Genomic DNA, 12259 nt, shown 5'->3' on the forward strand with positions numbered 1-12259 from the left:
ATCGACAGTTATTAACCTTCGACCTCGATTTTCAAATCGCAAGGCCGCCGGGCCAGATGGAACTCCAGGGCGGGTTCTCAAAGCTGACCAGCTGGCAAAGTGTCTTCACTGACACTTTCAATCTGTCCTTGTCCCAGTCTATAATCCCAACATGTTTCAAGCTGACCACCATTTGTCCCTGTTCCCATGAACTCCATGGTAACCTGCCTAAATGCCTGTAATTATAAAGTGCTTTGAAAGGCTGGTCATGACACACATCGACCATCATCCCAGACATCCTGGAACCACTCCAGTTTGCACACCGCCCTCCTACAGATCCACAGATGACGCAATCTCAATGGCACTTCACACTGCCCTCTCCCACTTGGACAAGAGGGGAAATAACTATGTGAGGATGTTTTTCATAGACCTCAGCTCAGCGTTCAACACCATATTCCCCTCCAAGAGCATCACCAAGCTGGGGACACTGGGACTGAACACCTCCCTCTTAAACTGGATCCTGGACTTCCTGACGGGCCGGCCCTAGGTGGTGAGGGTAGGCAACAACACTGCTGCCACACTGATCCTCAACACGGGGGCCTCTTAGGGGTGTGTGCTTAGTCCCCCTCCTGTACTCTCTGTTTACCTACAACCTCATGGCCAGGAACGACTCCAACACCATCATCAAGTTCCCTGATGACACAACGGTGGTAGAGCTGATCACCGACGGCACTGAGACAGCCTACCGGGAGGAGGTTATGGATTTAGCAGTGTGGTGCCAGGACCAACAACCTCTCCCTCAACGTCAGTAAGCTCAAGGAGCTGATCGTGGACTACAGGAGAAAGAGGGGAGCACACCCCCATTCACATTGACAGGGCTGTAGTGGAGCAGGTCGAGAGCTACAGGTTCCTCGGCATCCACATAACAAAGGACTTAACATGGTCCACATACACCCACACAGTCCCGAAAAGGGCACGACTGTGCCTCTTCCCCCTCAAAAGATGAAGAGATTTGGCACGGGCCATCGGATCCTCAAAATGTTCTACAGCTGCACCATCGAGAGCATCTTGACTGGCTGCATCACAGCTTGGTATGGCAAATGTACTGCTCTCGACCGCAAAGCACTACAGAGGGTAGTGCCAACAGCCCAGTACATCACCAGGGCCGAGCTCCCTGCCATCCCAGACGTCTATATCAGGCGTGTCAGAGAAAGGCCCCAAAAATAACCCCAAACTTGAAGCCATAGATAGTTCACTCTGCTTCCGTCCAGCAAATGGTACCGGAGTATCAGTGCTTGGACCAACAGGCTACCAGATAGTTTCTACCCTCAAGCCATTAGACTGATAAATAGTTCATTAATTGCCCACACACACACACACACACACACACACACACACACACACACACACACACACACACACACACACACACACACACACACACACACACACACACACACACACACACACACACACACACACACACACACACACACACTCCGACACAACACAAACATACATACAAATACACTTTACACTCATCATATGCTTCTGCTACTCTGTTCATTGTTTTATTCTTATTATTATCTATCCTGCCTTCATGTTCATATCTACCTCAAATAGCTCGTACCCCAGCACATTGATCTGGTACTGGTACTCCCTGTATATAGCTCCACATTGATCTGGTACTCCCTGTATATAGCTCCACATTGATCTGGTACTCCCTGTATATAGCTCCACATTGATCTGGTACTGGTACTCCCTGTATATACCTCCACATTAATCTGGTACTAGTACTCCCTGTATATAGCTCCACATTGATCTGGTACTAGTACTCCCTGTATATACCTCCACATTAATCTGGTACTGGTACTCACTGTATATACCTCCACATTAATCTGGTACTAGTACTCCCTGTATATAGCTCCACATTAATCTGGTACTAGTACTCACTGTATATACCTCCACATTAATCTGGTACTAGTACTCCCTGTATATACCTCCACATTAATCTGGTACTAGTACTCCCTGTATATAGCTCCACATTAATCTGGTACTAGTACTCACTGTATATACCTCCACATTGATCTGGTACTGGTACTCCCTGTATATAGCTCCACATTAATCTGGTACTAGTACTCCCTGTATATGCCTCCACATTGATCTGGTACTAGTACTCACTGTATATACCTCCACATTGATCTGGTACTAGTACTCCTGTATATGCCTCCACATTAATCTGGTACTAGTACTCCCTGTATATAGCTCCACATTGATCTGGTACTAGTACTCCCTGTATATACCTCCACATTAATCTGGTACTAGTACTCCCTGTATATAGCTCCACATTAATCTGGTACTAGCACTCCCTGTATATAGCTCCATTGTTGTGTATTTCATTCCTTTTGAGTTGCTGTTTTAATGTGTTTTACTCTGCATGGTCAGGTTGGGTTCATCAACAAGCATTTCATGGCAAAATCTACACTCATCGTATTCAAGCTCATGTGACAAATACAATGTGAGTTTGATTTGATTCTGCTGTGACATTGTTCCACGACCTGACTCAGATCTGGACTAACACGTGGAGGACATGGAAGAGAGAGACAGAGAGCTGCAACCTATACTTATGCTCATTTATTTTCCCTTCCCATTCCTACTATTTGCAATTGCGAGAAAGAGAGAGAGAGAAACATGATTTCTGAGGAATCGTAACAGAATGTGAGTCAAAAGAACAAGTGATTAGAAAAACAGAGTAACAGAGTTCTTGGCAGAGGGTATTTGTTGCGCAAATGTGAGCCTTAACAGAGAGAGAGAGAGAGAAGATTTCTGAGAAATCATAACAGAAAGTGAGTCCAAAAAAAAGAAAGAGAAATTCTGTGGATTGATGAGAAAATGACAGGAACGTTAAGGCTTAAAATAAACTGCTGGGAAGAAAGGGAGGAGAATCTGGGTCGAGATTTAGTTTTCAACTGATGTCACAAACAGAGGAAGATTAGGTTTAATTTAGCTGAGATTATTTTGTTTCTCCCTGCGCTGCTGATGGCTATTTTGGTCCGCTCATACGGGAGTAATACAGGCCCATTGCACTATTGTGAAATACTTAAATGTTGTGTTGATTTATCATGAGGTGCTACAACACCCTCAGCACTCCTCCTTCCCTCTACGATGCCTGGCATGCTATAGGCTAGGTTGGAATAGTCTGCTGTACAATGCCAAGGCTACGCAAAGTCACTGCAGGTAGATGGGCAGGGGCAGAAAGACTGCAGTCACACATAGAGAGAGAGCTCCCATAGCACTGCTGAATGGTAGAGCAAAAGCGACTCTTCATTGCTAACTCCCGCCTGCGTGCAGTCGACGTAACTTTTCCCAAAAAAAGCAACTCCCCTTCGGATGTGTAGGTTGTGTCCTTTGTCCACAGTTCGGGCTCGTCGCTGCGTGTATTTTACGCCTGCTACATTAGTAGCTGGGACAACCAAACGAGATGGGGGCGAAGTAGGTGGCTCGCCAGATAAGAGTGAAGGTTGGACTGTCTGTACTACAGTGACGGTGGGAAGCCTTGGTTGTGGTATGCGGACTAAGTAGCTAGGAAGCAAGGATACGAGTGAAGAAGGAAAACGCTGAGTTAAGTGTAACGGCATTCTCGCCTGCTGTGAAGTGAATGTTTGAACTTGCAGTGTGTTTTATACACGACTGCTGCCTGGTTGCTAGCTAGAAGCTACATTGAACACACAGAGAAGAGAGAGGGAGGGAGAGAGAGGGAAGGGGGAAGGAGAAACTTTCCAGCCTGACGCAGAACCGCAGACATGCAGTTGACAGAGATCCTTGGTTCAGGAACCCTCCTGGTCCTGCTCCTTGTCCCGTGGTCCGACAGCCGTAAGTAAACAACAAAGCCCACGAAGCTATTTTTGGCACTGCGTGGGGATAACATTGTTGTTTAGCTTGCCAGCGTGTTAATTGTTGTTGAATAATGTAATTTGTTTTCTGCTTAGCTGATGCTTTGAAACCTCACGCCCAGGACTTTATGCCAATAAGTTAGGGGCTGGATCATTTTAACAACTAAAATGTAGTGAGGTAACTCATGGGAAATTCTGTTCTGTGCTTGTGGTTATTTTCAGTTTCCTTGTCCCCGGAAGAAGCTAACCAGTTCTTGAGGAGACACAGGAGAGCGAATCACGTTTTCGAGGAGACGAAACAAGGGCACCTGGAGCGAGAGTGTGTGGAAGAGAAGTGTAGCAAAGAGGAGGCGAGAGAAGTATTCGAGAACGACCCTGAAACAGTGAGTACACTACACACTTATTCACTACACACTTGATCGTGTCAAATCAAATGGCACTCATTGCACTTCTTTCCATTGCATATAGACACGGACTAGCTGCGCACATTGGATTTCTCTTGCCGTAATGACTGATCCTATAGCGGACTACACGATTCCGTGTATAGTGTTCAAGCTCCAAAATATGTATGGATATGACTAATTACTGGCAAACACTCACCAGTCCGATCCATTCATTGCACAGTATTCAACTAGCACATTGGGCTATGGGGAACATGCCAGATTATGGACATTTGCATACTACTGTAAGGTTATTGCACAGTATTCAACTAGCACATTGGGCTATGGGGAACATTTGCATACTACTGTAAGGTTTGTGATTATGTAAATTATCCTGCTTCATGGCGATGGGCTCATACATGACAGTGATTATGCTAATGAGCGCTGTACTGCCGTGTTTTTGATTGGTCCTCGGGGAGGCTGCTTACAGTAAGCGGATGGAAGGTGACTCGGGGGAATGTGTTTTAACAGACAGAGCAACAATGCGCTCACACACAGGTTTTAATCTGACGTGTGCCTGTCACACAGGGCTCCTATCCCCTCAGGGATATATACGTTAGGCTCTAGGTTCTGCCAGCGAGCTTCATGAATGTGTTGAGCAGCCTCCAGCATCCATGCTATTAATAATTCTACATCCCAATCGCCTCCCTATTCCCTATACAGTGCACTACTTTTGACCAGGGCCCATAGAGACATGCAGTATCATTCTTCCTTGGTCAGTGTCATTTGGGAAGTAGACCATATGTAGATTAGCATATTAAACAGGCTTAATGCTGAGCTGTAAATGTTGTCCATATATATTGTGGTTGTTATAAGAAAAACAAACCTGTTTTTGTGAGGTAAGAGCTGGGGTGAAAGTGAGAGTGGTGCATCAGGTGGTGAGAGCGGGGGGTTTAATGGGATCAGAGAGGAGGATGTATGATACTAGTGGTGGTGAGATCGGGGGGTGTAATGGCATCAGAGAGGAGGATGTGTGGTACTAGTGGTGGGGAGATCGGGGGGTTTAATGGCATCAGAGAGGAGGATGTATGATACTAGTGGTGGTGAGATCGGGGGGTTTAATGGCATCAGAGAGGAGGATGTGTGATACTAGTGGTGGGGAGATCGGGGGGTTTAATGGGCTCAGAGAGGAGGATGTGTGCTACTAGTGGTGGTGAGATCGGGGGGTTTAATGGGATCAGAGAGGAGGATGTGTGGTACTAGTGGTGGTGAGATCGGGGGGTTTAATGGCATCAGAGAGGAGGATGTGTGGTACTAGTGGTGGGGAGATCGGGGGGTTTAATGGCATCAGAGAGGAGGATGTGTGGTACTAGTGGTGGGGAGATCGGGGGTTTAATGGGCTCAGAGAGGAGGATGTGTGGTACTAGTGGTGGGGAGATCGGGGGTTTAATGGGCTCAGAGAGGAGGATGTGTGGTACTAGTGGTGGGGAGATCGGGGGTTTAATGGGATCAGAGAGGAGGATGTGGTACTAGTGGTGGGGAGATCGGGGGTTTAATGGGCTCAGAGAGGAGGATGTGTGATACTAGTGGTGGGGAGATCGGGGGTTTAATGGCATCAGAGAGGAGGATGTGTGGTACTAGTGGTGGGGAGATCGGGGGGTTTAATGGGCTCAGAGAGGAGGATGTGTGGTACTAGTGGTGGGGAGATCGGGGGGTTTAATGGGCTCAGAGAGGAGGATGTGTGGTACTAGTGGGGGGGAGATCGGGGGGTTGTATCGTGACAGGACTGCAGCCTCATTCTCAGATCCATTATTCATTCTAAACGTGCCTATCTCTGACTCTGCAGTTCTCTCACAACGCTGCAGTTCCCTGGCTCTGCAGAGGGAGTGTTCCTGGTTACCATACCCCTAACCTAGTCTCCCTAGCAACGAAGTCTTCAATTGCATCCTTCGTCTCTCTCTGCAGCAGTTGGAAAGTTTCTGCCTGTTCCCCCTCCCTCTGTCACACTCTCTCTCTAAAAGGAGATGAGATGGAGAAGGATAATGACGTTTGAGAAGTGTCTCAGTAGAACTACACACAGTCAGGAGTCTCTTATTTAAATGACCTTCCATTTCATGTACTGTTCTTCATCTTTCTCTTTCAGTGCAGCAGAACTCTCTGGAGAACCATGTCATTGTCCCATCAAGTCTTGTTCTAATTTTAAGTTTCCCCAGTTACCTCCATGTACTCTACTGTACTACAGGCAGGAAGGAAGGAAGGAGGGCAGGTAGGAAGGCGGGCAGGAAGGCGGGCGGGCAGGTAGGTAGGAAGGCGGGCGGGCAGGTGGGCGGGCAGGTAGGAAGGAGGGCAGGTAGGAAGGTGGGCAGGAAGGCGGGCGGGCAGGAAGGCGGGCGGGCAGGAAGGTGGGCGGGCGGGCAGGTGGGCAGGTAGGTAGGAAGGAGGGCAGGTAGGAAGGCAGGAAGCTCAGTCCCAGAACTGTTTGTGCTCTCGCTAACGCCATTGCTGTCATAGTGAAACCCAACACATGCTAACGAGGAGTTTATCATAATAGCACAAACAGACTGGCACTCTGGCTTTTCTGCAGGAGAGAGAGTTGTAGAAGTTCCCAGGAAGCCCTGGAGGGGCGACTAGTCTGTGTGGTGCCACACCCCGTTAACATGAGATGACATGATGCATATCTATCATCAGACACATTTAGTCTCAATCTGTCATGTTTGACCTCATAGACTGTTATCAAACATCACTAACAGCCTCTCTCCTTCTGTCCTCTCTCCTTCTGTCCTCTCTCCTTCTGTCCTCTCTCCTTCTGTCCTCTCTCCTTCTGTCCTCTCTCCTTCTGTCCTCTCTCCTTCTGTCCTCTCTCCTTCTGTCCTCTCTCCTTCTGTCCTCTCTCCTTCAGGACTACTTCTTTCCAAAGTACTTAGGTAAGTTTGGTTCCTGTTCCCAACCTCTTCAGCGTTGGGTGAGATTGTTATTACTTGATTAGGATATTAGCATCTGTTGTATGGTGCTTAACTATCTTTTCTCTGCCCTGTCTCGCTCTCTCTCTGCCCTGTCTCGCTCTCTGTCTCTCTGCCCTGTCTCTCTGATTAGCGTGCATGGAGAAGTTTGGGGACACGGACAAGAAGAAACAAGACCTGATCACCTGTGTTCACAGTGAGTTCCTCGTCTGTCTGTCCTCCTGACCAGGGTTGCAGACAGACAAACTGACTCACGTACAGTAGATATGAGCATGTAGCTCCTCTCGCTACTCTACTATTAATTCACACCTCTTTCTACCATACTCTCATTCAACCTCTCTCCTCTCACATTCCCTCTTTCTCTCACTCTCCCATTCCCTCTTTCTCTCACTCTCCCATTCCCCCTCTTTCTCTCACTCTCCCATTCCCTCTCTTTCTCTCACTCTCCCATTCCCTCTCTTTCTCTCACTCTCCCATTCCCTCTTTCTCTCACTCTCCCATTCCCTCTCTTTCTCTCACTCTCCCATTCCCTCTCTTTCTCTCACTCTCCCATTCCCTCTCTTTCTCTCACTCTCCCATTCCCTCTCTTTCTCTCACTCTCTCATTCCCTCTCTTTCTCTCACTCTCTCATTCCCTCTCTTTCTCTCACTCTCTCATTCCCTCTCTTTCTCTCACTCTCTCATTCCCTCTCTTTCTCTCACTCTCTCATTCCCTCTCTTTCTCTCACTCCCTCTCTTTCTCTCATTCTTTCTCTCACTCTCTCATTCCCTCTCTTTCTCTCACCCTCTCATTCCCTCTCATTCACTCTCTCTCCTCTCTCATTCCCCCTCTCTCATGCTCTCTCCTCTCCTCTCTCATCTCTCCTCTCTCATCGCCCCTCTCTCTCCTCTCTCATCGCCCCTCTCTCTCCTCTCTCATCGCCCCTCTCTCTCCTCTCTCATCCCCCCTCTCTCTCCTCTCTCCTCTCTGTGGTTTATAAATGTTGTGTATGAGGAGCAGTGAGCACACAGATCCTTCTGTTGGGCAGGGCAGGCTGCACTGCACCACCTCACTACTGCAGAACACTGAGAGAAAGTAATCTGATTTAAGGTGAAGATAAGAGGGATGTCTCTTCATGTCTATGGGTCAGTGTCTCCTGGGCGTCAGCCAGCATGACGCGGCGAAACAGCTGCTGTGACTTTGAGACGGAGGGAGAGATGCGTGTGGAACTCTGCAGTAGTAACCAAGGGTGCGTGACACACCTCCTTTCAGCATCACGCACTCCGTGACTGCAGATCTGGGATCAGTGACGTGAGCAAGCTGTGACGCCAGTGAGGGTGGAGGGTGAGGGGGAGGGGGGGGTGAAAGAGGAGGAGAGAAAGGCTGGAGTATTCTGCTGCATCAGGGCTGCTGAGTCCAGGAATGAGTGGGTCTGCCCATCCTGTCTGCTGATTGGTTGTTGGAACTCTAGTCAGAGTCAGCCAGGGAGTTGATATGACTCAGCCGTGCGTCTAGGACAGAGATTCCCCCCCCCCCACCCCCCCGTCAGCACACAGTCAGCAGTAACGGAAGGAGAAAGAACTGCAGGAACTACTAGTTTATATATAACACCCCAGGATGGATAGATAGAGACGGGGGGGAGCAAGAGACTGGGGGAGAGAGTGAGAGACGGGAGGTGGGGGGGTGGAGAGAGCGAGAGACTGGGGGAGAGAGCGAGAGACGGGAGGGGGGAGAGAGAGACGGGGGGGGAAGAGACTGGAGGGGGAGAGAGCGAGAGACCTCAGGGGGCAGAGAGTGAGAGACGGGAGGGGAGAGACGGGAGACCGGGGGAGAGAGCGAGAGACGGGAGGGGGGAGAGAGCGAGAGACGGGGGGGGAGAAAGAGACTGGAGGGGGGGAGAGAGCGAGAGACTGGAGGGGGGCAGAGAGCGAGAGACGGGAGGGGGAGAGACGGGAGACCGGGGGGGTGAAAGATGGGAGGGGGAGACGGAGGGGGCGAGAGACGGGAGGGGTGAATTTTGGCCCATTCCTCCTGACAGAGCTGGTGTAACTGAGTCAGGTTTGTAGCCCTCCTTGCTCGCACATACTTTTCCAGTTCTGCCCACAAATGTTCTATAGGTTTGAGGTCAGGGCTTTGTGATGGCCACTCCAATACCTCGATTTTGTTGTCCTTAAGCCATTTTGCCAAAACTTTGGAAGTATGCTTGGGGTCATTGTCCATTTGGAAGACCCATTTGTGACCAAGCTTTAACTTCCTGACTGATGTCTTGAGATGTTGCTTCAATATATCGACATAATTTTCCATCATCATGATGCCATCTATTTTGTGATGTGCACCAGTCCCTACTTCAGCAAATCACCCCCACAACATGATGCTGCCACCGCCGTGCTTCACGGTTGGGATGGTGGTCTTCGGCTTGAAAGCCTCCCCCTTTTTCCTCCAAACATAACGATGATCATTATGGCCAAACAGTTGTATTTTTGTTTCATCAGACCAGAGGACATTTCTCCCAAAAGTACGATTTTTGTCCGCAAGTGCAGTTCCCTTCTCTCTCTTCCCCCTTCTCTCTCTTCCCCCCCTTCTCTCTCTTCCCCCCCTTCTCTCTCTTCCCCCCCTTCTCTCTCTTCCCCCCCTTCTCTCTCTTCCCCCCCTTCTCTCTCTTCCCCCTTCTCTCTCTTCCCCCTTCTCTCTCTTTCCCCCTTCTCTCTCTTCCCCCTTCTCTCTCTTCCCCCTTCTCTCTCTTTCCCCCTTCTCTCTCTTTCCCCCTTCTCTCTTTTCCCCCTTCTCTCTTTTTCCCCCTTCTTTCTTTTTCCCCCCCTTCTTTCTTTTTCCCCCTTCTCTCTCTTTTTCCCCCTTCTCTCTCTTTTCCCCCCTTCTCTCTCCTTTCCCCCTTCTCTCTCCTTTCCCCCTTCTCTCTCTTTTCCCCCCTTCTCTCTCTTTTCCCCCTTCTCTCTCTTTTCCCCCCTTCTCTCTTTTCCCCCTTCTCTCTCTTTCCCCCCCCTTCTCTCTCTTTTCCCCCCCCCTTCTCTCTCTTTTCCCCCCTTCTCTCTCTTTCCCCCTTCTCTCTCTTTTCCCCCTTCTCTCTCTTTCCCCCCCCTTCTCTCTCCTTTCCCCCTTCTCTCTCCTTTCCCCCTTCTCTCTCCTTTCCCCCTTCTCTCTCCTTTCCCCCTTCTCTCTTTTTTCCCCCTTCTCTCTCTTTCCCCCCTTCTCTCTCTTTCCCCCTTCTCTCTCTTTCCCCCTTCTCTCTCTTTCCCCCCTTCTCTCTCTTTCCCCCCTTCTCTCTCCTTTTCCCCCCTTCTCTCTTTTTCCCCCCTTCTCTCTTTTTCCCCCCCTTCTCTCTCTTTTCCCCCCCTTCTCTCTCCTTTCCCCCCTTCTCTCTCCTTTCCCCCCTTCTCTCTCTTTCCCCCCTTCTCTCTCTTTCCCCCCCTTCTCTCTCTTTCTCCCCCTTCTCTCTCCTTTTCCCCCCTTCTCTCTTTTTCCCCCTTCTCTCTCTTTTCCCCCTTCGCTCTCCTTTCCCCCTTTCTCTCTCCTTTCCCCCTTCTCTCTCCTTTCCCCCCTTCTCTCTCCTTTCCCCCTTCTCTCTCTCTTTCCCCCTTCTCTCTCTTTTTCCCCCCTTCTCTCTCTTTTCCCCCCCTTCTCTCTCTTTTCCCCCTTCTCTCTCTTTTCCCCCTTCTCTCTTTTTCCCCCTTCTCTCTTTTTTCCCCCTTTCTCTCTCCTTTCCCCCCCTTCTCTCTCTTTTCCCCCTTCTCTCTTTTCCCCCCCTTCTCTCTCTTTTCCCCCTTCTCTCTTTTTCCCCCTTCTCTCTCTTTTTCCCCCCTTCTCTCTCCTTTCCCCCCCCCCTTCTCTCTCTTTTCCCCCTTCTCTCTCTTTCCCCCCTTCTCTCTCCTTTTCCCCCTTCTCTCTCCTTTTTCCCCCTTCTCTCTCCTTTTCCCCCCTTCTCTCTCTTTTCCCCCTTCTCTCTCTTTTCCCCCTTCTCTCTCTTTTCCCCCCTTCTCTCCCTTTTTCCCCCTTCGCTCTCCTTTTCCCCCTTCTCTCTCTTTTTCCCCCTTCGCTCTCCTTTTTCCCCCCCTTCTCTCTCCTTTTTCCCCCTTCGCTCTCCTTTTCCCCCCTTCTCTCTCCTTTCCCCCCCCCTTCTCTCCCTTTCCCAAGTGCAGTTAGCCAGGCTTGTCCAGGCGTGTACAGTGAGGGAAAAAAGTGTTTGATCCCCCTGCTGATTTTGTACATATGCCCACTGACAAAAAAATGATCAGTCTGTAATTTTAATGGTAGGTTTATTTTAACAGTGAGAGACAGAATAACAACAAAAAAATCCAGGAAAACGCATGTCAAAAATGTTATAAACTTGTATTTTAATGGGGGAAATAAGTATTTGACCCCCTCTCAATCAGAAAGATTTCTGGCTCTCAGGTGTCTTTCATACAGGTAAGGAGCTGAGATTAGGAGCACACTCTTAAAGGGAGTGCTCCTAATCTCAGCTTGTTACCTGTATAAAAGACACCTGTCCACAGAAGCAATCAATCAATCAGATTCCAAACCCTCCACCATGGCCAAGACCAAAGAGCTCTCCAAGGATGTCAGGGACAAGATTATAGACCTACACAAGGCTGGAATGGGCTACAAGACCATCGCCAAGCAGCTTGGTGAGAAGGTGACAACAGTTGGTGTGATTATTTGCAAATGGAAGAAACACAAAAGAACTGTCAATCTCCCTCGGCCTGGGGCTCCATGCAGGATCTCACCTTGTGGAGTTGCAATGATCATGAGAACGGTGAGGAATCAGCCCAGAACTACACGGGAGGATCTTGTCAATGATCTCAAGGCAGCTGGGACCATAGTCACCAAGAAAACAATTGGCAACACACTACGCCGTGAAGGACTGAAATCCTGCAGCGCCCGCAAGGTCCCCCTGCTGAAGAAAGCACATATACATGCCCGTCTGAAGTTTGCCAATGAACATCTGAATGATTCAGAGGACAACAGGGTGAAAGTGTTGTGGTCAGATGAGACCAAAATGGAGCTCTTTGGCATCAACTCAACTTGCCGTGTTTGGAGGAGGAATGCTGCCTAT

The 12259-nt window shown here is 49.3% G+C and overlaps 1 protein-coding gene across 1 annotated transcript in view; it reads left to right on the forward strand.

The window, feature by feature from the left end:
- Positions 1–3173: 3173 nt before the first annotated feature.
- Positions 3174–12259, forward strand: part of LOC135536452 (growth arrest-specific protein 6-like) — a 31862-nt gene continuing 22776 nt past the window's right edge. The window contains exons 1-4 of the mRNA XM_064962794.1: positions 3174–3852; positions 4095–4255; positions 7152–7176; positions 7346–7408. Of these exons, the coding sequence (XP_064818866.1) occupies positions 3783–3852; positions 4095–4255; positions 7152–7176; positions 7346–7408 (319 nt within the window). The 5' untranslated portion in view covers positions 3174–3782. The remainder of the gene's footprint in view (positions 3853–4094; positions 4256–7151; positions 7177–7345; positions 7409–12259) is intronic.

This window comes from Oncorhynchus masou, unplaced genomic scaffold, assembly GCF_036934945.1.
Source record: "Oncorhynchus masou masou isolate Uvic2021 unplaced genomic scaffold, UVic_Omas_1.1 unplaced_scaffold_621, whole genome shotgun sequence".
In the NCBI taxonomy this organism is placed as follows: domain Eukaryota; kingdom Metazoa; phylum Chordata; class Actinopteri; order Salmoniformes; family Salmonidae; genus Oncorhynchus; species Oncorhynchus masou.